At 40.2% G+C, this 25,564-nt stretch overlaps 1 protein-coding gene across 1 annotated transcript in view; it reads right to left on the minus strand.

The window, feature by feature from the left end:
* Window positions 1–2,407: 2,407 nt before the first annotated feature.
* KCNB2 (potassium voltage-gated channel subfamily B member 2) overlaps window positions 2,408–25,564 on the minus strand; it is a 289,816-nt gene continuing 266,659 nt past the window's right edge. Inside the window, exon 3 of the mRNA XM_006131524.4 lies at window positions 2,408–15,334. Within this exon, the coding sequence (XP_006131586.2) occupies window positions 13,178–15,334 (2,157 nt within the window). The 3' untranslated portion in view covers window positions 2,408–13,177. The remainder of the gene's footprint in view (window positions 15,335–25,564) is intronic.

Genomic DNA, 25,564 nt, shown 5'->3' on the forward strand with positions numbered 1-25,564 from the left:
TTAGTCCTCGTAAAATGAGGTTTACCTAGTTCGAACTAAGCGCTCCGCTAGTTCGATTCAAATTCGAACTAGCGGAGCGCTAGTGTAGCACATAGGAAAGTTAGTTCGAACTAACGTCTGTTAGTTCGAACTAACTTTCTAGTGTAGACATACCCTTACTGATTTGGTGGTCTATAGTGGTCTGTGACATCACCTTATTTTTCCCTTTTATTTTTAACTGCTCTGCCTCTCACCTACTTTTGCACTTCAGAACAAGTGAATATGTTCTTGATATATAATGCAACATAATCTCCCTTTTTTCTTATCTATCCTTCATGAATAAGCTGTACCTCTCTATACTGATATTCCAGTCTTGAGATTTACCGGGTCTGTGATGCCAAATAAGTCGTAAGTCAGTTTGTGTATGCAGACATCTGTGTATGGGCTCCATCTGGACTCCGTCTTCTAGTTTATTTCCTATATTCCTTGCATTTGTGTAAAATGTTGAACAAGTTCCTCCACTGATTTCCCTCTTGTTGTTATGCCCCCCGTTTAATTTTCTGTGCTTCCACTCCCAATAATTAGCCCTCTAGTAAGGGCTCACCTTTGAGCTTTTGTAACTTTTCTCTTTTGAAGCTGAGTTAAATCTCTTGACTAGGTTAATGAGTTTGTATGCAAAGATACTCTTCTTCTTGCTCAGATGGAGCCCATTTCTTCCTAGCAGTCCTTCTTTTCAGAATAGCTTCCCATGGCTGAGGATGCCAATGCCTTCTCATCAATATATTCTGTACTGCCATGCATTCATATCCAGGATGGGTATCCCCCCTGCCTGGACTCTTACCTGCAACCATGAGGATGAATGGAGAATATCATTTGTGTCCCCAGCTCCTTTATCTTCACTCATAGAGCCTTGTATTCAATGCTGATCTGCTCAGGGTCATACTTGTCAGCACCTTTACTGCCCACAAGCATGAGCAGTATAGTGCAGAAGGGATTTTAAATATCGGTTAATTGACTAGTCGAGTTTTTTTTCCTTCCCCCTCCTCCCTTCTTCCCTATTTATTTTGGGTTTGGACATCCTAAACTCAAAACTGCAGTCATCTGAAGACATGGGCTGTGTCCACGAAAGCTCATGATACCATCTACATGTTTTGTTAGTCTTTAAAGTGCTACCAGACCTTTTGGTGTTTTTTAAGTTAATTCTTATCAGTTAGTCGACTATTGTGTAGTCCCCGGGGGCAGGGCAGGCAGCCAGTGCGCCCCGGCCTCACTCCTAAGGAGCCCCCTGCCACTCTGCACAGCTGCCTTTGCCTCGGGGTGCCAGGCGGGAGCTGGTCTGTGAGGGGAGCCAGTTTAAAAACCACTTTCCATCGTGGGCCAGCTGCCTGTCACCATGTTCTGCTTCCTCTTACAAAGAGGCAGCAGGTTGGGGGTCTGAGATCCCAGACCCAGCAGAAGCCAGAACTGAGCTGGGCTGCCTGCCCACCCAGCTCCTAATACACTTTAAATGCAGAGAAGCAGCAGGGGTATGTCCCAGACCCATCATAAGGCAGGACAGAGCCAGGCTGCTGGCCAGCCTGCTTAAAAAATTTAATGGTGGTTGGGGGTGGGAGAGGGAAATGTGTGTAGTCTATAGCATTAACCTATATGTTATTTCTTATTGGTTAATCAACCACACTATTACCTCCCTATAGTGCAGTTGTTGGAAGTACAGATCAGCTTTGCCAGCCTTTCAGTAATGTATCAGATGCAATTCAGGGCAACACACCTTCTGGAACATCAGTTCAGGTAAGCAGATGCATGTCTTGGACCTCTTCAGAAGAGATTCACTGATCACCGACACCTTATTCATCCTCCTCTTGGGTTCCATGACTGTGAGCCACCCAGCTTAGGGACAGGTGCTTCCTCTTTCTCAGTCATTAGGGTCTATTGCTCACCTCCTGTTGCCCGTACAACATGCTGGCTCTTGGCTGTGATGACACCACATAAAGCATCACTTAGACCAGTACAAATTAGGAGTAGGCTCACCTTGGTGCGCGCTCCTCCCCAGCTTTCAGAGTTGTGCGGAGCAGCACTCTAGTGGTGATTCAAAGGGGCCTGGAGCTCAGGCCGCCACTACTATGACAGTGGCAGCGGCCGGAATCCCAGGCCCCTCTGAATTGCCAGGACCCAGGGCAACAGTCCCCTTGGTTCCCACCCCCACATTGGTGGGCCTGATGAAGTAAAACTAGTGTGACATCCTCTTCAAGTTCTGTAAGTCCAGCTGCCAAAGAGAAAACTTTGCTGGTTGCTTAAATATGCTCTAGTTATGAGTTGTTGGGCATGCTAAATGAACAGTCTTTATAATGCCTCGTGCTTGAATGTGACAGCTTGACATCTCTTTGATATTTTTGGTTAAGAGAAGTTATTTAATCTTTGTGGATGGGGTGTTGCTGAGATTATGATATTTTTGAGCCGTATTTGCACAACTCACCTCCTGCCATGGATCCAGCTGCGAGAAATAAGATGACATACAAGGAGATTATAGAGGGTACATTCTACGTATACCATCTACACGCTATAACAGAGGAACAGAACTCAACTAATAATAATGAATAGGTTTATTTTGTAATGTAAAGCAAGGGTTTCAATAGCAAATGAAATGACAGGGGGTGCTAACATAATGCAATTTATTTTTTCTTCTTCAATAGGAATAGCTAAGATGTAACAAGTGATCTCAGTAGAGTTTAGGGTAAATTGTTGCTGCAACAAACCGCAGGGCTGGGAGGATGATGCAAAGAATATGGAGGGATGGTAAGAAATGGAAAACCCCATTAATATTTAGTAGAATTTATAAATGAACTCCCTTTGGCCATATTCATACCTCTTTTGTCTACACTTGCTACAAATAAGGCCCTGCCTTGATGGGCAAAAGATGTAGTTTTAAATTGTGTTAGCTCTATTAAATTAGTTTAAGACCATTCAAAAGCCCTGTTAATGTATGTTAAAAGGCAGACTATACCACATCCAAAGGCAGATTAGCTGGTTAACACATTTCTGCTCCTCTGGCCTTGGTCCCTATGTGTGTGGTCCCTAGACTGTGCAGCATTTTGTTAAAAAAAGCTTTAAAAGTAGAAATTTTGTTGTTCTTTGCATTCAAAATACCCATTAATGCAGAGCTCTCCAACTCCCCAGTCCTCAGCAAAAGAAGGAGCTACTATGCTTTGTTGGCCGAGGAAGGCCAGGATATAAAGATGTCCTGTTCCTGGTGATGCTTTGAAACACTTGTGACTGCTGAGAGCGATCATTAGATTTGATTATTTAATACAAACGATAATCCTCTTTCTTTGTGTACATGGTGCCATCCTGGATACATCTAGATTACACGCTTCTTTTGAAAGAGATCACCTAGACAGCCACCACTTTTTTCGAAAAAGTGCATCGCTTTTTCGGAAGAGAGCACCCAAGCAATCTGGATGCTCACTTTCGAAAAAGCGCTGCTTGCAGTCAAGAATGCCTTTTTTCGAAAGATCTCTTTTGAAAAAAGGCATTCTTCCTCGTAAAATGAGGTTTACCACTGTCCAAAAAAGGCATTTAAAAAAGGAAATTAAATTTAATTTCTAAAGAACACGGTGGCAATCTAGACGCAAGTGAAGTTTTTTTGAAAAAAGGCCACTTTTTTTTTTTTAAACTGTAGTCTAGACATAGCCCCATAGGGCAAGGTAGATAAACTGGAGAAGCCAGAAAAGGGGTGGAACAAGACTCCTCTATACAGGGAGAGATAGGGATGGGTTGTTTATTGAAAACAAAAGAAGAGCAGAAAATAACTTATTCATTGGTGCTACCAAGATCTGTGTGCTTTGTGTATGAAGTAGCCCCGAGGATAAAATTCAACACAGAAAAGCTCTTCAGGTCAACAAAGTGGCTGCGTATGTGTTTGTACAGTACGTAACACAATGGGACCCTGATCCTGAATGAGGACTCTATGGTGACATAAATAATAATAGTAGGAGTTACACATGCACATAAAAGGGCAGAGTATGGCTCTACAACTTTATTTCATTATATTACATTTCAAACAGAAATTCAAAAACAACTTTCATTTTAGAGAGGAAAATGTTGTAGCATTATTTTCTAAATGATATAGACCTCTGCATATTGAAAAAAATGAAAAAATATTTTGTCATATACAAAATTATGTTTGATTATATCCAAAATTCTTATTAAAAGGAAATGTGAGCACATTATTCCTACTGCTATTTTCACTTGAGTAGTTTCCAGATTATCCTTTCAAGGCTGCAGGGGTGGAGAAAGCTGGGTTCACTTCCCATGCAGAGAATGTCAGGGTTCCAAGCACTAAGGCTAACATTTTCAGAAGTGTGCAATAATTTTGGATTTTCAGGCTTTCTTATATTTGTCAGAGGTGTCAAGCACCAATATCTCCTATCAAGTTGAATGAATCCTGGGTGCTCATCACCACTGAAAATTAGCCCATAGATGTCTCAGTTTGAGTGTCCAAAAAGCAAGGCTCCCAAGATTAATGGGCACTGCCAAAAATTGAAGACACTGCAAAATCTTTCTGGGTTACCCTTCCCCATCTGTAAAATGAGAATAATAGTATTTACCCGTTTGCACAGTGGTGAGGTTCTTGATCTATACAAATGTAAAGTAGTAGTAGTAGTAGTAGTAGTGGTGGTAATAATATATATAGAGAACAAACAGAACTGATTTTACTTTCTTGGAAAAATAATGGATTCTAACTTTATTTGCATAGTAGTTTAATTTATTTCCTTACACATGTTTTACCAGAGCTCCCTGTATGATATTGTCAAATAATGAAATCTAAAGACACTATGGATTATTGTACTGATATGTATGCAATGTTTAATGCAAAGTGGCTTCATGCAGAGAACTGAAATGAGACACAGATGATTCATTTACACATTTATTTACTATCCTGTGTATTCTATCAGACTGAAATGGAGAACAATGCCATTCATTTTACAGACATTTGACATAAATCAAACAGGTATTTTGATGTTGAACAACTGTACAGACTACCACATGCATATTAATATGTTGGTTGGTGCAGAAATATTTAGTTGATTAGCAAAATCTAGTATAGCAACAAAAATCACATTTCCTTTTTTTATGAGGTTAAAATGCAGCTGATATGGAGACATTGATACGAATACCATTAAATGTAAGAAGTTATACTAATGGTGGAAGGTAAGGAGCTGAAAAAAGTAAACTATTGTTAAATGATATTATTTGCAGAAAGAAATGAAATCAAAACATTTCTAGTAAATACAATAGTAATGAAACAAAGCATGTTTGATGCAATGACCATTGCAAAATGCCCTGTGTTATAATTCCCAACTGCATCCCAAGACAAGCAACATGTGAAGCAAAAGCAGCATATTCTCCCACAAGTCTGGGGCATTTTGTAAAGGCAGATGAAGGAGGTGAGACAAGACGTATCACAGTATGTCTTTATCATCTAGCAACAGTATTTTGGATAGAAAGAGTTGTGTTGGGATCAGAGCGTTTTACAATGAAATGCTGCTAATCCTGTAAAATGGAACAAGGTGAGGACAGTATCATGCTGAAAAAACTTGAAAAAAATACCATTGTGCTTTTTTTTTTGCAGCATTCAGAGCATTCACAAAAGAATATAAAGTAAAATTCATTAAATTCAGTAAAACTAATTACAGTTCTTGCTACTGTACCTAATACAGTAAATAACATAAAGCTGAAATACATGTTTTAGTTAATATTTACAATGATCTTAAAATAAGTTAAGTAGTCAACTTTCAACTTCTTTGTATGCTATTCCCTAAGTGTTTCATTTTATGTGCATGACTCCTCTTAACTTTAACAGGAGTTAGATGGCCAAAACTCTGTATAACTTTGAAAATACAAAGGTATAAATGCAAAACTGCTGTCTACCAAATGTGCCCTGGATTTTCCCACAACAAGCTCCCCTCCTTCTGATTTTGCAATGTGATACATACTGTTAGGTTTGCCTAAAGTCATAATAAATTGCCCAGTCCTTCAGTTCTACAAAGGCAAAACTCCCATTGACTTTCTTCCTAGAGACTGCAGGCACAGAAATAATGGCCCAGATCCTTAAAAGGTACTTAGGAGCCTAACTCCCATTGGGCCTATGCCCAATGTTTGCCCCATGTTGCATGGGTAAATGACTGTGAAGGTGCAAAATATTGGAGAATCAGGCCTGAAGTGCTAACCTCATTTGTCACATGATCAAATCATTAGCTAAAGTCATGCTCCATGTATTTCACTTGGAATAACTAGGAGTGTTGATCGGTGAGAATTTTATCTTCACAAATGGTCAGATGGTTGGTATTAAGATATCTTTCAAGATAGAGAGTTAAGAAGATTCACAGATACAAAAGCTCGATGAGTCAGGCTTTTCAAGAGTACACTTTATTGCCTCAGTCCTGACATCCCCTGTCAGACTATGTAAAAGCACTTCAGTGTCTACACTGCAGTTAAATACCTGCAGCTGATCTGGGCTTGTGGGACTGGGGCTGCTGGGCTATAAAACTGCAGTGATATTTGGGCTCGGGCTGGAGCACAGGCTTCAGGACCCGGGAGAGAACAGGGTCCCAGAGTACAGGCTCCAACCTCAGCCCAAATGTCTGCATCAGGTTTGCAGCCCCACTGACTGAGTCACACAAGCCCAAGTCAGCTGACCCGGGCGAGTCTTGGGGGCTCAGTTACAGGGGAAGTATGCAAGTGACCTTTGAAGATGCGGGACATATTTGGGGGACACATTTTATTTTTGTGTTCATGATGAGCATTGATCTTCCATCTGATCAGTGTGTGTGACTTCCATTGAAGACAATGGAGGATCAAAGTGTTACTAACATGTAACCCAATGAAATTAATTGCCTACACCACTCTCTTGTTCAGCAGAGATTTTATGAGTGTTGCCATTAACCAGAAGAATACAGACAATGCCTAGATGAAACATCACTGTTACATATAATTTGCAGGTTTGGGCCACATAAGGTTTTATTTTGAATTAGGTGAATTAATTATTTTTGTGTTCTCTAGAAATTTTTAATTAAGAAGACTAATATTCATTGGTGTGTTAGTCCCCAACTCTGCAAAAGGATGAGCATGGTCCTCTACTAGACCACATAAAGGAAATTAAAGAAGGTAATATGATATAATTGATGTTTTAGAAAAAATCCTCATTAAAACTAATGGGTAATTCTGCTTAAATATCAGTGGCACAGTATTTCCCAAAAGTATTATTTACACTCACAGCAGAGTAAGCATGCAGACATGTCTATTATTTCATCTCTGGCTCACAGCTTTGTACTAGTATTACATCTCATGTGCTACCACTATCCTCTTTGAGCTGATATCAGTGTTCAAGCAGCCATCGTATGATCCAGCCAGTATCACTTACTGTTGTCTAGTATGTAACCTCTGATCCCTAAGCAAAGTGATGAAGAAGCTGGGAAGGAGTACCTCCAAGAACACTTGACTTCCTTTAGTATCCTAGATCCAGATACTAAAATGGCTTAGGCTGATGATTTCTTGTAATCCATGGACAAGGGACAAACATCTGCAGGAACTCTCAATAGCTTTCAAAAGTCAATTAAAAATTGCTTCCCATTTGCCACAAAGACCTGTTACGGTTGAGCAAATTCACCGAGCTTCTTAGAATGATCACATAAGGTTGCGATGGGAAACTATGCCTTTCCTGCTACTGGCCTCATGTGGGCACTACTGTGAGACTCTAGGGTAAGAGTGTGATACATAGAGCCTCAAAACAGAGATGGTGTCCCTCAGATCAAGTGCTGATCATACCACCTAAAGAAGATCAGTGCCTGGATGAAAAGCTGTTATGTGAAGGTGTGAGAAAATGGAAGTGATGGTGGGAAAGTGAATCACTTTGAAAATCTACCCGAAACCTGCTCATCAGCCTCATCTGAGTGGATCTACCCACACCAATTATGTAAACTGTTAAGAGACTTAGAATCTTCTGGGCATTTCTACTTGCATTTCTTTCCTCATTGCAGGAGGAATAACAGGTAGTTTGAAATAGGGCTTTATTTTGACTGCCCGTTTCACTGCCGTGTGTAGACGTGGGCAGTTATTCCGGGCTTGTCAATTTAAAAAAATGGCACCTGGCCGGGAAGATGCAAATCAAGCGCGCGGATATTTAAATCCTGGGCTTGATTTGCAATTTCGAATGCCTACATTTGCAGCCTTATTTTGAATTAGGTTGCAAGTGTAGACATACCCGGAGAGATTACAATGAGCATGAATCACCCTGTTTCAAGACAAAATGCAAAACTTCTCCCTGGATGAGACAATTCCTTAATAAGTAAATAAATAAATAATGATGATTTTCTCTCTATATTTGCACAGTCAAACCTGCCATTTGGGGGCAATGGGAATCATAGAATCATTGAATTCTAGAACTGGAAAGGCCCTTGAGAGGTCATCAAGTCCTGTCCCCTGCCCTCATGGTACCATCTAGAGCATCTCTGAAAGATGCCTATCTAACCTATTCTTAAATATATCCTGTGATGGAGATTCAACAGCCTGCCTAGGGAATTTATTCCAGTGTTTAACCACCCTGACAGGAAGTTAGGAAGAGAACCAAAGCTCAGCAATGAGACTTTACAGTGAATTTATTTTTCAGGAAAGTGTTCAAGTATTATAACAAGCATGGTGTAAATGCCCAGGTAGACTAGGGGAAGAAAGGCAGTGAAATACTAAGTATAGCATCACACAGCCAATTAGAAAATGTTCTGATTGAGCTATAAATCTCTTTTAAACATTTAAGTTTGGCTAAAACATTGACCATCAAAACTTTGATACAGGATTCTGAAATAGTGTAAAAAATATATTTTTTAAAAAAACCCACTTTTGCTTATGTTTCAAAATCATCTTAATAAATTGTCTTTATTTTTGGGGGATGTCAAGAGCTAGATTCCAGTTTCAGTTGCTTGAGAGTACGTGTAAACCTGGAATAACCAGATTACCAGAGTCATCTATTTACTATAGGTTGAACCTCTCTAGTTAGCCGGAATTCCACTTATCATGGGTGTGACTAAGTTTCCCACAGTCCCATATAGTTTGTTTACAGCCACTAGTCCTGGCGCTCAGTGTTCTGTGCTGTTACTTAGCTCTGATTTACCTCTAAATGTCTTCTGAGAGTCCAGTAAGTAATGCTGCAAGACAATATTGACCTCCTGTGGTCTGGCAAATTCTCTGGTTTGGCACCGGTCAGGTCCCTAGGTGCCAGACTAAAGAGGTTAAATCTGTAGTGAAAAGTCTGGCCTGCAAACTATAAAAGGTCTCCTTGTATTGTAATGCATAGCAAATGGGAGTAGAACTGGGTCTGAAATGGCTCAGGAAAAGCAGAAAAAATGTAGTCAAGTAATTTTTGCATAATGTTAAAGGGATTCATTTTATTGAATCAAATCACCCAGGACCATGCTTCTGATGTATTCTCTGCTGGAGGAAGGGCCAAGGCCAGTCCTGTAGCCTTTACTCAGGTCAATATTTTAATTGGGAGTTTTGCATGAGTTAGGTATTCAGGACTGCGCTCCTGCTTTCTAGGCCAGTCTGGAAATTCCCACTGTGCAAGCCTGTCTTCCTGAAAATGTAATTCAAATGATCAACAATGTGCTAACTGAACTAGGCTATCATCAAAACATTTCTAAAGCCTGATCCTTTTGCCCTCAAGATATCTAAAATTACCATGCCTGTTAGTTGCATTGGATTAGCCTGTTCAATTCCAAGCTTCTGTGCTTCTCTGAAAATGTTTCATATACGATGATCAATAAGAGCCTGATTGTGCAATCCTTATTCAGTCAAAGGCTTGTGCAATCCTTATTCAGTCACTGACTGAACCGGGGGCCAAACCTCAAAGTCCTTACTTCATTTTATTCAGTTCTTATTTGAACAAACTCCCATTGGTTTCAATGCAGGAATGGGCCTGCACAAGACATGAGGGCTTGATTCACCGAGTTCCCACTGACATTAGTGGGAATCGAGTTAGGCCTTAATAAACGACTGATTTAATTCAAGGATGATTTAAGGATTAAAGCTCCAATGAGCTCGTCGTGCTTGGATTGCTGCTCTTGTATAGAAAGCCACTGCCTTCAAAGATGCTCTGACCAGGTTCAGAAGTCCATGTCTATGGAGCACATTGCAGCATCAGAACCCTAGACTTGGGGGATTGCCTGAACAGAGTTATTAAAAAACGGAATGGGAGTTTTCCTGGGGGTCATAACTAAAGGACTGGGCTTCAATTGGACTAAACTTGGTTTTCATTTTTTTTTTTTGGCTAGAGCCTAAAGGCAGATCAAATAGCATTGTGTGATTTCATAAAACTACATAGAAAATACGGACCAACACTTTAGGCATATAAAAATGGACTGGCATTTAGTCTGAGTCATTGAAAATATCTAATAGTAAATAATCAAAATAAATATAGCAGATTAACGACTAGAAAACATTCACGAGATAAGTTTTGGAACAGTGAAACAAACGATTGAAAAATGTTCAGCAGTGTCACAGAAATAGGTAAAATTATATATAACAATATGTTTACCTGGACTGCAACTAAGGACTGAAAGTGCATTTTGATTTTGAGAATTAATGACCAGACACTGATAGGGAGAAATGATACTGTATGCCAAGGTTTCAAATCACACAAGAAACACTTGGCCTCATTTTGGTAAAAAAATAAGTCCTTAATAGACCATTTAAAGATGTTCATATTTTAACCCAACGGACTACACTGCGCTTGTTATCTGGGCCAGCCAATTGAATTTGGGGTTGTATCTTGCTGCCTTTCCGCGAGGGAGATTTGAGTAAGCTCTGTAGTCTTCAATCTGCAGCTTTGTAACAAAAATGTCCTCTTCTCAGAGAAATACACCATGGACCAGATCGTTCCACTCACTTAAGAGAGGGGCAGTGCAGTTTAAGTGAATGGAATCCCATGGCTGGATCTGCAGCTTCTGTAAATTGGCCTGCCTCCACTGAGGGGAAGAGAGCTATGCTGATTTATGCCAGTTCTCCATCTCAAATACCTGTATGGCTTCCATTACCACAGTATGTCCGAGTACATGCTTTGATACATTTTTCCTTACAAGACCCCTGTAAAAGTTCTTCCTGTTTCAAAGATGGAGAAACTGATGCAAAGAGGGGCTATGACATTTTTTTGAAGTGACACAGGAAGCTTGTGGCAGAACAAGGGACTAAACCTGGGTCTTTCAAGTACAAGGCTATCTCTCTAGCCACTGGAAAAATTCATCATCTCAGCCAAGGAACTGGCCTATCTTGTTATAAGACCACTGTCAGTAAGGGCACGTCTACACAGCAACACTATTTCAAAATAACTAGCACTATTCTGAAATAACATAGTTTGCCTCTACCCAGCAGGCAGTTATTTTGAAATAGTGTCAAAATGCTGTCAAGCTGAAGGACTTCTTACTTTGACTCCTGTAACCCTCATTGTACGAGGAATAAGGGAAGTCGGAGGAAATGTGCTCTATTTAGAAATAAGTGATGTGTAGACGCTCCCTATTTAGAAATAAGCTATTTTGAAATAAGACATGCAATTGTCGTAGCTCAATGTGCATAGCTTATTTCGAGTTAAGCCCTGCAGTGTAGATGCACCTTTAGAAGAATATCAGGCTCTGTATTGCTAAAATAATCAGAAGAAATCATGAAAATGAAATTATTTGTTTTTCACAAGGAAAAATATTGGCTGGTTTACATTATTGTGAATCTGCTTATTCATCAGACATATGGGGATTGATGAACTGACAAAATCTGCTAAATGAGTAATGTATTTACAAAGATTTATTGGCTCTTAGTACTGTGTAATATTAGTACTTGATTAGGACAAATGAATGGCTTTATTTGTGCAGGAGCCTGATTGGTGCATTGTAATCTAGACTTGGGCTCAGCATCTTATTTCTCAAGGCTGAGATAGAGCTCAAGTACATCCAAAAACAAGAGGCTTTGGGTCATTGAGGGTGGAGTAGGGCGGGTGATATTTTTCTTTAATTACATGCTTTTTTCTGTTGATTCATGGAATGGCAATGGCAACAACCTTCAAGACAACTGCTCCTTTGCCCTCTAGCTGGTAACATGGACACCACAGTTAAAGAAAAAAAAGATCATTTTAGGTAAAAGGGAGAAAATTCTTTAAAAAAAGACCTTAAGAAGATCATCAGAGGCAAATAAAACAAAATAAAACACTCTTCGGCAAAAATAAGAATTGAAAAGAAGTATATTGAGAGTAAAAACTTTTTGGATAAACCATTCTTGATGACCATTTGACCCTATTCATTGCCAATGCAATAACGATGTGGTTTGTATTGTTATTTTATAATGGGGAACTTTTATAAGTTATGAAATTTTGGCAATGCTTTTATAAAATATCAAAAGCTTCAATTCTGGTCATTAAATCTTTACTTTTTTCTCAAGAATCCTTAAATTAAATTACATATGCAACAACAAATACTATGATTTACAGGACAGATAAACTAGAAATACTGAAGTCCCTTAAATAAACAGATATACTCATGAGCTTTTTAACAGAAAGCAAGATATGTGAGATGCTTTAAGCAGAAGTTGCAATTTTGCAACATAAGTCTGTACATATCCTCCAGGCAATGTGCTGTGAAGGAAGTACCTGTGTCCCAGGAAACTTGTCCACAGATCTTTGATAACAATAGCTCTCCCCCCAACCCCAAAATATTTACAAATATATTCATTTTGCAAGCTCAAAGCACCTTGTTTCACATCATTATGAATGCATGCATTGACATTTAATCCTTTCATGTGCAAATTCTAAAACTCATTTTAACCAAGATGAAAAAAAAAAAGTTCAGAGTTTAAAATCTGTCTACAATCATAAAGTGAAAGGATCAAAAATGTCAGACTTTGTAGAACACTGGCTCCTAATAGAGCTCTCTTTATTTTACTCATTGTTCTTGAGTCATTTTTTTCTCTTTTTTTGTTTGTTTGTTACAAAAAGCAGTCTTGGAACTCTTTACTTAAACAGTCTTTAAACTAAACAACTCTTCATGCCATGCAAAAATAACAATTTTATGCACTTTTTTGTTTTTGTTTTGAGGCTTCTCTTGTTTTAGTTCACAGGCATTACTAACTGTGGTTTTATGAAGAGTTTTTTTATTGCTTTTGTGACTAGTCACATGCTGGTTTCCCGTGTAGGACAATAACCAGTTTCTCCTGGATTTGAATGAATTTCTGGGACAAATAAATGGTTTTCCATTTTGTAACTTTCTTGGTTATTGTCCTTCTTTACTTCATCCCCAGCATGGTAAATATCTTGAGTACAGTTGTGACCCATGCTTTTGGGTGAAGAGGAGCTGACTCTTGGCTCATCTGTTAAATGGGTGCCATCACTGTGTTTGTCCCCAAAGTAATTTGTTTTGATATCCTGCTGCTTTTCATGTTTAACACCTTGAATCTCCCTGAAGCCGTGTTCTTCTTCAGTGTCTAGTTCAGTGAAGCTTCTCCTCTCCTTTGAAGGGAAAGTGCAAAGCTTTTGTGTGGAAAACAGAGGGGGCGATCTTTTAGGAGGCCCCTGGCAAAGCATCGAGGCATCAGCACCAAGCATTGATCTTTCACCTTGGGCTGAATTATCTTCTAAAAGAATGGTGCTAATCTGCGGAGATGTAGACTGTGTAAAGTCTGCAGCTGCTGTTACTGGCAATGGTCTCACAGTACTTGGTGGAGTTTGTGGAGTACTGCCTCTGTTTTCCTTAAAGTTAACTTTAAGGGATCTCGATTTTAATGGATTGTTACCTCTTAGAGAACTTTTGGGGCTTTCCACGGCACTGTCAAAATGCAAATGACCATGCAGGACAGTTTGGGAGCCACATCCATCATTGTTTGCAGCAGTTTCAATTGGTGTATAGTCAAAAGTGACATCTCTAGGGGCAAATATTTTCTCTCTTGTGAGTGATATCAATTGAAAACTTTTTGCTCTTTGGTTGTCCTCTAGATTAACAGAGTCAGTTGGGAATCTCATTTGAGAGCCAGGGCATGGAGGAAGAGGTGATGTTTCTGTGAAGTCAGTTGCACAACTGGTGAAGCTATCAATACTAGATGTGCTTCTCATGTCAGTTATTACATCTGTATGCCCAGCTGGCAACGGATTTCTCTGCCCAGTAACTTCCTCCATTTCTATTTCTTCCTCATATTCAGGTGGTTTTACTGGCTGATCTTGGTAGCCAGCGTTAAGATTAGGCTGAGACTGAGTTTTGGTAATTTCATTATATAACATTTCTAGTTTTTGAGCACTCAGGTGTTGTGGGCTGGAAGCAGCGGCAGCAGCATTATTCAATTGCTCATGGGAGCCCTGTTGACTAACTTCCTGGTATTTGTTGTCATAAGACTTATTTGAACTTGTTTCAGACATTGTCCTTCTGGCCCACTTCCACCTGCTTGGAGATAGGTGGTTATCATCAGGTGCTTCCTTTGAATTGGCTGGATCTACAGGCTTTCCCGTGTCTACTGCTACATCAATGAGTTCCATACTGCGCGCAAAAGCATCTTTCAGGTTCATGGAGACAATGCTTCCATTTCGTTTAGCTCTTTCAAGGGCCTCTCTTCTTTTAATGGCCTTTTCCTGCCGTTTTTGCTCCTTGTAAAACTCAGAGAAGTTATTCACAATGATTGGTATGGGCAGGGCTATTACCAGGACTCCAGCAATACAACATAGTCCTCCAACTATTTTTCCAAGTAGAGTCTTAGGATAAATGTCACCATATCCTACAGTAGTCATAGTGATGGTAGCCCACCAAAATGATGCAGGGATACTGGTAAACTTTGTAGCATCTTCATCCTTTTCAGCAAAAAATACAAGGCTGGAAAAGATCATTATTCCCATTGCTAAAAATAGTATCAACAAACCCAATTCATTGTAACTCCTCCTGAGAGTGAAACCTAAAGACTGAAGGCCTGTTGAATGCCTGGCAAGTTTAAGGATCCTTAGTATCCTCATAATACGAAATATCTGAACCACACGTCTGACGTTTTGGAACTGTAGCACACTTTTGTTGGACTCTGTGAGGAAAATGGTGACATAATATGGCAAAATGGCCAGTAAATCAATCACATTTAATGGACCTTTGAAGAACTTCCACTTATTTGGGGAGGACAGGAAACGCAAAAGATACTCCATAGTAAACCAAGCAATACACACAGCTTCAACATGTGCTAGCTGGGGGTTGTCGTTTGGTTGTCCAAATTCATCTATTTCTTGAAGCTCAGGTAGTGTGTTGAGAGACAAAGCAATGGTTGACAGTATGATGAACAGAATAGATACAATGGCCAAAATCTGTAAAACAAATAAACAAGGCTCTGGTTAGCAAATCATCCTGGATGCTAAAAGTAAATGTATTTGAAAGTGACTGCTTGTATTGTGTTATGTGCACCAAATAACCTCAAAATTATCTAAAATTTTCTTTTGTTTTTCCTTCTTTATTTAATTTTTGCAAAGAAAAACACTAGATTTATCCATGCAAATCAAATCCTGCTTCCTTTACTGATTACACACGGTCGATTTATGAGTAAAGTAAGCACAATTTGACCTACAATTTTAAAATAAAAAGGTAATGCTCTTGCTAGAGGCAAAGAACATAAAATGCCATAGCTTTTGATATTGTGCAAAACAGTCATCGTTATCATTCAGCATTAAATGTAATTATTTTAAACCTTACTCACTGGTGAGAAACTGAATGCATGATTGTGATCAAGTGTATGACCCCACACAGGTTCTGATGGGGTTAAAGGGCAATACTGGGCCCAGATAGTCTTTCTGCTCCAGACCTACAGAGCACGCTCCAACTGAGAAAGGGTTCTTCCTTTTCAGTCCTTTCTCAGAAAGAGAAAGGGTCAGGAGGAGGTCAGATTTTTCCCTGAAGGCTCTTAACAAGGGTGCCGGAGAAGGCTTCCTGAGGAAAGAAGACTACTTGGTGAACCTGTTTGGGGCTGACAGTTGGTTCCAACCCACAACCCTAGGAGGGTTAACCATGTCTGGACCCTGAAGGTGCCTTCTGAGTTACCCTCCCTGGGTTACTTCCTTCTGTCTCCCTTTCTCCTACAGTGTGATAGGAGACAAAAATAGGAAGTGATCCAGAGAGGGTAACTCAAAAGGCACCTTCAGGGCCCAGACAAGGTTGACCCTCTTAGGGTCAGGGGTTGGAACGAAGTTGAGTGGGTGGCTCTGCTGCCAATGTCCTCTATTATAAGAGGGGCACAGATCTCCTGCCATCCCAATGCATGTCTGATTAAGAAATGGACTGGACTGCAAACCCTACCCACAGAGAGGCTAGTGCTAAGGCTATTCAACGTGACCCACCAAGCACTTTGTTACATTAACATATTCCGAATTAAACATTCAGTTTTAGTTAATTTAATAATTCATAGTGCACAAATCTCTCATTTCATCACATATAAAATCAAACATAAATTTTTAAACAAGAAATTCTATATAAGGAAAGAAAAATAAATGCCTTAAGAGCCTGAGTCTGCATCGTTGTGATGTCTATGGCAGTTTGGAGGACTTAAAGATTGAAGGAAATGGCCCTTGGACTAGGCAAAAGCTTGGTTGAGAAGTAAAACCATATCCATTAGCTTGAAGGCAAACAAATTCAGGTTCTCACAGACATTGTATGGAACAACTTCCGCAGAATGTTATCTTTTACAAATATTGCTTTAACCTCAGTCTAGAAGAAGTATTTTGCATTTCAATGTCTTGTAGCTTTCATTTGTCATAATACAAGCTAACTAAAGGAAAAAAACAACAGACCATATTATAGAATTTTATGGTTTGAACATTTAGTTAAATTATTTGAACTATAAAGGAATATGTTTATCCTGGAAATTATTTGTGAAAGTGTAACAATTATGACAAACAAATGTATAGAAGAACTTTATGTGGAAAAGCATACTTTAAAAAAAGCCATAAGAAACTTAAGATTTTCATTAGAAGTACTATCATTAATTGTGTTCTGCTTTACTATTTAATTTATGCTCAGTTAAAAAGCATTTGCAATCTTTTCTCAGAAATGGCTCATTTTGAACCATCTTGTGATGTTTGGTGTTCTTCCAAAGACACAATAAGGCAGACAGAAGTACTCTAATATACAAAAAATGTGTAATGCAACAAAGCAATATACAAATCTGTTATACATGTGATGGCTAACTCACTGACCACAACAGAAATAATAGATGTAGGGGACAAATGGTTTGGTTTGGTTCAGCTCATACTTTGAGCAGTATACCAGTATTTTCAAGCCTTGTTCTGACTTACAGAAGCCTTAGCTCTTTAAAAAAAAAAACAAAAAAGTCATTCCCAGATACTATCCACAGGATTTTTTTTTCAACTCAGGATGAACATATAAAAGCAGAACCATCACCTATGCTTTGGAGTATAACCCCGACAGATATGTATTTTCCCAGAGTCTTTCCTGTCATCCGTACTTCTTCTTCTAAGAATAATGAATATTAAGGCAATAAGATCCATCTACTTGTGCTCAATGAATCATGACCCATCTCTTTTGGTCTTCCTTGACCCAGAGCCTGAGCAGAGGGAGGAAAGAAGCTGTGCTTTAGTTAACCTGTGCTGTATCTGTCATTATACCTGTAATCAGGTCATTGCTGGGGCCTGTACTCAATAGAAAGTTATACCACTATCCAACTGGAGAAAAGAGGTCAACAGAAGCAAACTGCTACAGGATGGTAAAAGAAAATGGAAGTCCTTTATGGTGTGAGGTCAGTTATCAAAGGAACGGATTCCCAAGAAAATCATACTGCAGTTCAACCATCCCTCACTCAGTTGTGAGACATGCCCCATGTGTGTTAGATTATCAGGTTTCACTGTGTAAAGGTTTGAAGCCTAAATAAAGTCTGGGGTATTGCTCATACCCTCAGCATCCTAGAATAACATAGCTATAGTGTGCACATCCTTGGGTTCTATAAAATATTTAATAACGCTACACTATAATTTTATTTTAAAAAAAATTGAAGGAAAAATAAATACATAATCAATGTGGCCAAGGTAGAAACTGTGAAGCTGTTACCAATCTGCATGTGCAACTGGGAGCTACTGTCAATCAAACTGACTACTTCCTTACTTCAGCCTGCCACAGAATATAAAGAGTAGTATATGAAATTGTCTGGTAATACATGTCAGTTCTACTGAGATAATAAAATCATGAAAACAGCATTTGTCTAATTTGTTATCAAACTCGGTTTTCTTTAGGGAATGCTGGCCAAGACACAGGGGTTATCTCCTTCACGTCTCAAAATGTGCAGAAGCACAGTCTTTGTAGAAGGAAGGCCTCATCTGAAGAAAGGGTGGCTTGGGAGAATAGCACCCTTCATAAAGCTACACTGCAGTGTTAGCATTGCATTCTAGAACAAATCCTTTTATGGTATTGGCTACACAACCTTCTTGTCCAAGAGAAGAGTGCAATTTAGCAAACCAAGGTGAGGCTACCTGTTATCTCCAAGAGATTAATTTTTGGTGCCAGATGCTGGTAACATACAAATCCTGTGTTCTCTGGTGGTTTTAATAAGAGTTGAAAATGCACATGGAATGGCAGATCTGCAACAGTGTAGAACTACAGTGGTCAACTATATGCCTATGCACATTATTGGTGAAGGATCTTTAGTGCAAAAGAAATGATTTTGGTTTCCTATAATCATAGAATTGTAAGACTAAAGGGATCTTGAGAGGTCATCTGGTCCAGTCCCCTGCACTTAATGCAGGACAAAGTATTATTTAAACCATCTCTGACAAGTGTTTGTGTAGCCTGATTTTAAAAAACTCCAATGATGGCGATTCCACAACCTTCCTAGGCAATTTATTCCAATGCTTAACCACCCCGACAGGACATTTTTCCTAATTGCCAACCTACACCTCCTTTGCTGCAATTTAAGCCCATTGCTCCTTGTTTATCCTCAGAGGTTAAGGAGAACCAGGGTCCTGGATGGGGTGGAGGGGTGGAGGGGAAGAAGAAGGGTGTGTCAAGCAGGGGCAGAGCCCCACAATAATCTTCAAGGGGAGGGGCAGAATTTCTTCGGTCCTGATGGTGGAGACAGTGATCTCCTTGTCCTGGAGCTACTGAGAGTAGAGATGGGATGGTAGAGGGGATGAGGTAGGGAAGAACAAGCTCAAGTTGGGATGCGGGAGGGAAAGAGAAAAGGAAGAGTGAGCTTGAACCAGGATGGGAGGAGTGAGGGGAAAATGAGCTCCTGCCAGAATGTATCCCCCACCAAAGGGGTCAAAATTAAATTTTGGCGCAAACCAATTTTTTCAATCTTCTTTCATAGGTCACTTTTTTTCATAGGTCTCAGTTTTTTGCTCTTCTCTGGACTTTCTCCAGTTTGTTCACAATTTTCCTGAAATGTGGTGCCCAGACTGGACACAATACTCCAACTGAGGCCTAATCAGCGCAGAGTAGAGCATAAAAATTACTTCTCTTGTCTTGCTCACAACACTCCTGTTAATATACCCCAGAATCATGTTTGCTCCCCCCCCCCCCCCCCGCCCCAGCAGTGTCACACTGTTGACTCCTATTTAACTGGTGGTCCACTATGAGCTCACATCCCTTTCCGCAGTACTCCTTCCTGGGCAGCCATTTCCCATTCTGTATGTGCGCATCTGACTGTTCCATCCTCAGTGGAGTACTTTGCATGCAAGAATCTACGGTTTTCATTTCACTGGGACCTTGGCATGTAATTAAAGCTGTGCATCATTCCACATAGTATGTTCTAATTATTGCAATTGATTAGATTTTACAAGTCATTAGGCAAAGCCTGGCAGGGGAGCAATAGTAACAGCAGTAACTGTCTACACAAGAAAGGGTTTGCCAGAATAGCTGTACCCTCCCAGTGGAAATACAGCTTACTCCAGAAAGAGTTCTTTTGCTGATATACCTTATAACAGCAGTTCTCAAATGTCATTGCACTGCAACACCCTTCTGACAACAAAAATCACTACACAGCCCCAGGATGGGGAACTGAAGCATGAGCCTCCCCAACCCCCACCACCCTGGGCAGGTAGGTCAAAGCTGTAGCCTGTAAGCTGAGTCCTGCTGCTCAGGGCAGAAACCCTCAGCATTCAGGTTCAGCCCTTGGTGGTGGGATTCAGGCTTTGGCTTCAGCCCTGGATCCTCGCAAGTCTAACACCAGCCCTGGTGACCCCATTTAAAACAGGGTTGCAAACAGTTTTTTACATCTTTGTGCAGAATGAATTTTGTTATGTGCACCAATATGGAGGTGACGTGTGACACATAAAGTTCGTACTGGTGCACAACACAAAACTCATCTCCCACATGGATGGTGTGTGGCACGGGCTTAGGGGCCAAGGGCTTAAAAGTGTGGGAGGGGGCTCAGGATAGGGAAGAGAGTTGTGGTGTGGGGGGGATGAGAGCTCTGGCTAGAGGATGCAGGGTTTGGGATACAAGAGGGGGCTGAGGACTGGATGTGGGGGGAGTGGGTGCTCCAGATGGGGGTGTGGGCTCTAGGGTGGGCCTGGAGAGGAAGGATTTGGAGGGGGTGTCAGCTGCCTTAGGGAGAGAAGACCACTTCCAAGCCATCTCTCACCATAGAAGCTTGGGGTCAGGTGAGAAGCACATTTCCACAGCTGAAGCAGCTCCAGCTGGGCGTTTCTGGGGAGGGGCACCACTCCAAGGCCCTGCGATGTTCAGGCAAGGCTGCGTGGGGGCATCTCTTTCTCAGCTGCAGCAGGTCCAGGGCTGGAGGGGGGTCAGGGGAGAAGTGCTTCTCCCCCACCATGGTTAAGTGCAGGGCAGATTGTAGCTGGTATCGGTGGGTGGAAGTACCTCTCCCCTGGCTGTGGCAGCTTCACACTGGGGTCATTGGCGAGAAACACCTCTCCTCATAGCACCAGATCTGGGGCTTGGTGAGAGGCATCTATCCCCACTGCAGCCCTAAGCCCCACTGCCGGGCTTAATAGGCAGCTGCACTGCTGCATGGCCATGCAACTTAGAGGGAACGTAGTTCACAACCCACTGCCTTATACCAATAGCCTGAACAAAACACAGTTTACCAGAAAAAGGTATTTTTTGCTAGGATAACTGCACCTACACTAGAGCTTCTGTATATTGGGTTGGGTTGTAATTTGTTTACACCTTTGCCCAACATACCATGAGGCAATACTTTTACCTGTAGGCCAGGCCTGAGGGAGAGTAGTGGAAATGAGAGGGGAAACAGCATAGCTCTTTGAGAAATGATACCATGGAGACTCCTCCTCCAGGCTCACTTGCCTCATTCTGTTTAGTGTTGGAATGGCTACACAGAATTTAGGATTACCGAGGGAAATATCTGAGATATGGCTGGGCCACTAGGCCAAATACCTAACTTGAATATTGCGATTAATTAGGCGATCATGTACTCAACCTGCAGAATAAGGTATCGTGTTTAGCATTAAATGAGTAGGTGCCACAAAAAACAGGAACCCGAGAGCAGAGAGATACCTTCACCATACATTTTATCCTTTAAAAAGGCTTATTCATTTACCACACCCACACATATTATAGGCACATATACACATTTTCACACACAAACATCATTATTCTCAAAATTTGCTTTGGTTCTTTCTTATTCCACATTCCACTCTTGGAAAATCTATTCTCTCTCCGAGTAGCATAGAACAGCAGCACAAGAGACATTTGAAACAGCATGGCAGTTGAACTATAATTCAAGACAAAAAATGGTTTACTTAATTTTTTCTTTCTGCATTAAAATGAATATCCATATAATCGATAGTTAAACTGTTCATTGTAACATACTACTTAGTTACAACTACAGAAGTAAAACCCATTCAGCATTTTAAATATTTCTGGCTACCTTAACATTTCTGAAGTAATGTGTGCACAGAAATCTTGATGGACAAATAGAAGTAAATAGCAAAATTCCCACTGATGTCAAAAGTGCCGTACCAGGCCCTTAGTGGGCTTCTGTAGATACTGAAGCTTCGGTATTCTTATGGAAAGAATTAGCAGCAATCTGTAGGAAATTTGGTAGGTTTCCAGTATTAAAGAGCCATTAAGAACTAACTGTTCCTAAGCATCTAATTTAATTGAACTCATCAACCATTATGGCAACATAGAAAAACTTGGGTGTTTTTTGTTATACACAATCTAAAGATCATTACATAGAAGGATCACAGAAATAAGGGAAGAACATCAGGGCGTAACGCAATAAGCATTCTTGCATTCCTCTCGCTTAGCAACATCCCTCTTTATACAATTACTTCTGAGGTCACTCATTAAAACCAAATAATTGCATAAAGTGTTGGAAAGGATACACTAGGTCCAAACTCAAATGTGGACACTCTGCCAAAAGAACATTCAGAGCTGAGCTAAATCAGTTGGTATAGAAAAGCAGATTAAATTAATTTAAATTTGCAATCAGGTAAAACTAGATTAGCTATCTTATCCCCTTTGATTTGACTTCCAGTTATATATTTTTGTCTGCATCATACACATAGCCATCATATTTGGCATCTTTTTGGCACAGAGGGAAAGGACTTAATGGGTACAGAAACCAAAACTACCTTTTTATCCTCTTGGAGGAAGTCGATGCACATTGACAGGGGGAAGGCTTGGTAAACTTTTCCTATCACTGTAGTCTCTGTACTCTTCTATGCAAAAAGCTTCAGTTACCAGTGCTGTCAGCCTAGCTTCCACAATTACTAAAGCTATAAACAATTACATTTGTACCAAGAATAATAATTTACAGCCTCCAATGTTTGCCTGCAGTTAAAGTGAATTCAGGTTCAAGGTAGGCCTAAGGGCTCTTAAATCTTTTCTTCAAAAAAAGCGAACACCACTAGCCCATTATGCTTTTGAAGCATTATTAATACCTTGTATATTATGAACAAATGTCTTGTGAAGGTGTATTAGGATTCAGGGAGTCACTCTTCCTAGGACATCTGCCTCAGAATAGAGAAGATACATGCAACTAGGGCTTGATCCAAAGCTCACTGAAGCCAATGGAAATTATTGTTGTCACCAGGCTTTGGATCAGTGTGTGAATATTGGGTGGAATGCCCAGATATGCTCCATGGGGGCATGATCAGTTGGTTGATATGCAGGGCCCAATTCCTGGCAAAATATGCATGGATGCTGCTGTTGATATCTGGTGCTAACAGAATGGAGCATTCTCAATTGTTTTGTCCCTTAACTCTATGAATTATCCCATAGGATGGCTCAACAATGCTCCCCAACACCAGTGCACAACACAACATTAAGAGCAGAATTTGACCCTATACTAGGTACAGAGATGACACAAATTGATTTTATCCCTACACAACAGCTATGGCATCCTGTTGTTTGTGTTACTGTGCCTAGAAAATGTCATTTGTAATGGAACTTGACAATGCAGTTGTAGTAACACTTCCATTCCTAAAGTTTCCTTTTTGAAAGTTCATCTCTCTACCATAATATCTGATTTCAGACTCCTGTGGAAGTTTAAATACAATGAAGGAGAGGAGAGTAATTTAACAGAATGAATTTACATAAGAATTTAAGAACAGCCATACTGGATCTGACCAAAGGCCCCTCTATCCCAATATAGTGTCTTCTGCTAGATGCCCCAGAGGGAATGAACAGAACAGGTAATCATCAAGTGATCATTCTTTGTCACAAATTTCCAATCCTGACGAACAGAGGCTAGGAACACCATCCCTGCCAATCCTGGCTAATAGTTATTGATGGACCTATCGTCCATTAATTTATTTAGGTCTTTTTTGAACCCTGTTATAGTCTTGGCCTTCACAACATCCTCTGGCAGAGAGTTCCACAGGTTGACTGTGCATTGTGTGAAGAAATACTTCCTCTTATTTTAAACCTGCTAACTATTCATTCCATATGGTAAGCACTTGTTCTTACAGGAATAACACTTTCTTATTTACTTTCTCCACACCAATCATGAATTTTTAGACCCTTATCATATCCCCTGCTTAGTTGTCTCTTTTCTGAGCCAAAAGTCCCAGTATTATTAATTTATCCTGATATGGCAACCATTCCATACACCTAATAATTTTTGTTGCCCTTTTCTGATCCTTTCAATTCCAATATATCATTTTGAGATGAAGCAACCACAATTGCACCTAGTATTCAAGAGGCAGGTGTACCGAGTATTTATAGAGACAATAATATAGCTTATGTCTTATTACTTATCCCTTTCTTAATGATTCCCAACATTCTTTTATTTTTTTGACTGTCACTGCACACTGATCGAACCCATATTGCAGTTATAGTTAGCACATGTGATGAAACTTTGACAGTGTGTGTAATCAATGAACAGCTTTTCTCTGCTACTCAGGATGTCTTTCCTTGATGATATTATTTAAATTTCTGACCTTTCAAGTTCCTTTTTTCCCCAAATCATTTTTTAAAGGACACAACTTGAAGTTTCTCCATTGAGCCCCCTGTGCTTGGGATAGTTTCTCATTTCATGTGTAATAAGAACCATTTCCTCTACTCCATCAGTTCCCTTCTTAGCCTCCAGTTTGTTCAATAAGGCTTTCTACACTGATCTCCCCATACAGATGATTATGCATCTTGTTCATCTTCTTTCCCAATACATTGTATGTGGCTGAATTAGATTTTAAGGGCCAGTTTGCCCCAGGATGAATTTAAGCATCAGGATTTAGCAGGAATATGTGTTGGATCACCCGCTTGTAGCTGAATACAAAGGTAGTTGGGTCTGAGATGCTTGTAAGGCTTGTGTGACATGGGGCTGTCATTCCTGGTTATGTGGATTAAGCCTGGAAGATGGTGAACTAGGAAGTTGCCAGCATCTTTTTGGATACTCGTGGTATCATAGTGAGTCACAGAAAATTCAGGTTCAGTGTTTCTTAACTTTACAGGGAAAAACAACATGGTTATCAGTTACAGTTGACAATATATGGTGTAGAGAACTTATAGACTGAATTGGTCAGCGGCAGATAATCAGGCAGTGAAGTGAGTAGGAGAGAGTGGACAAACTATTCACTGGCATCTCAGTGACTGGTACAGGGGCTATGTGTCAGAGGTGAACATGAGTGAGAGACCTGGGAGATAACTGCTAGACCTTATTGGCTGGAGAAAGGAGGGAAGATCCCATGTATTCACAGAGTTAAGAACCTTTCATGCATACCCTCCTTCCTCCTGGGCTGAATTTTTAAGGATTAGGCTGACGGGAGTTCAATCCTGAATATTGGTTTTTGGGCATGAGGCTATGTAACACAGTGTTGGACCCACCTACATGCCTGCTAAGTTTTTTTAGGATGGGAAATCAGGCTAACCACCTGCATTAAAATAAAAAGTAAATGCAGGTGAAACCTCTTTCTTAACAATCTATTGCTATCTCTGTTTCATTCTCCTGCGGCTGTGTCTACACTGCAACCCTTTTCCGGAAAAGGGATGCAGATTAGACCAGTCGGAATTGCGGAGGATTTCTTATTCCTACTTTCAAGTAGGCTTATTTTCCGGAGACAAAGGGCTTATTTTCCGGAGAATCACATCTAGACTGGCGCTTTTCTCTGGCT

The sequence above is a fragment of the Pelodiscus sinensis genome, chromosome 2, assembly GCF_049634645.1.
Source record: "Pelodiscus sinensis isolate JC-2024 chromosome 2, ASM4963464v1, whole genome shotgun sequence".
NCBI lineage: Eukaryota > Metazoa > Chordata > Testudines > Trionychidae > Pelodiscus > Pelodiscus sinensis.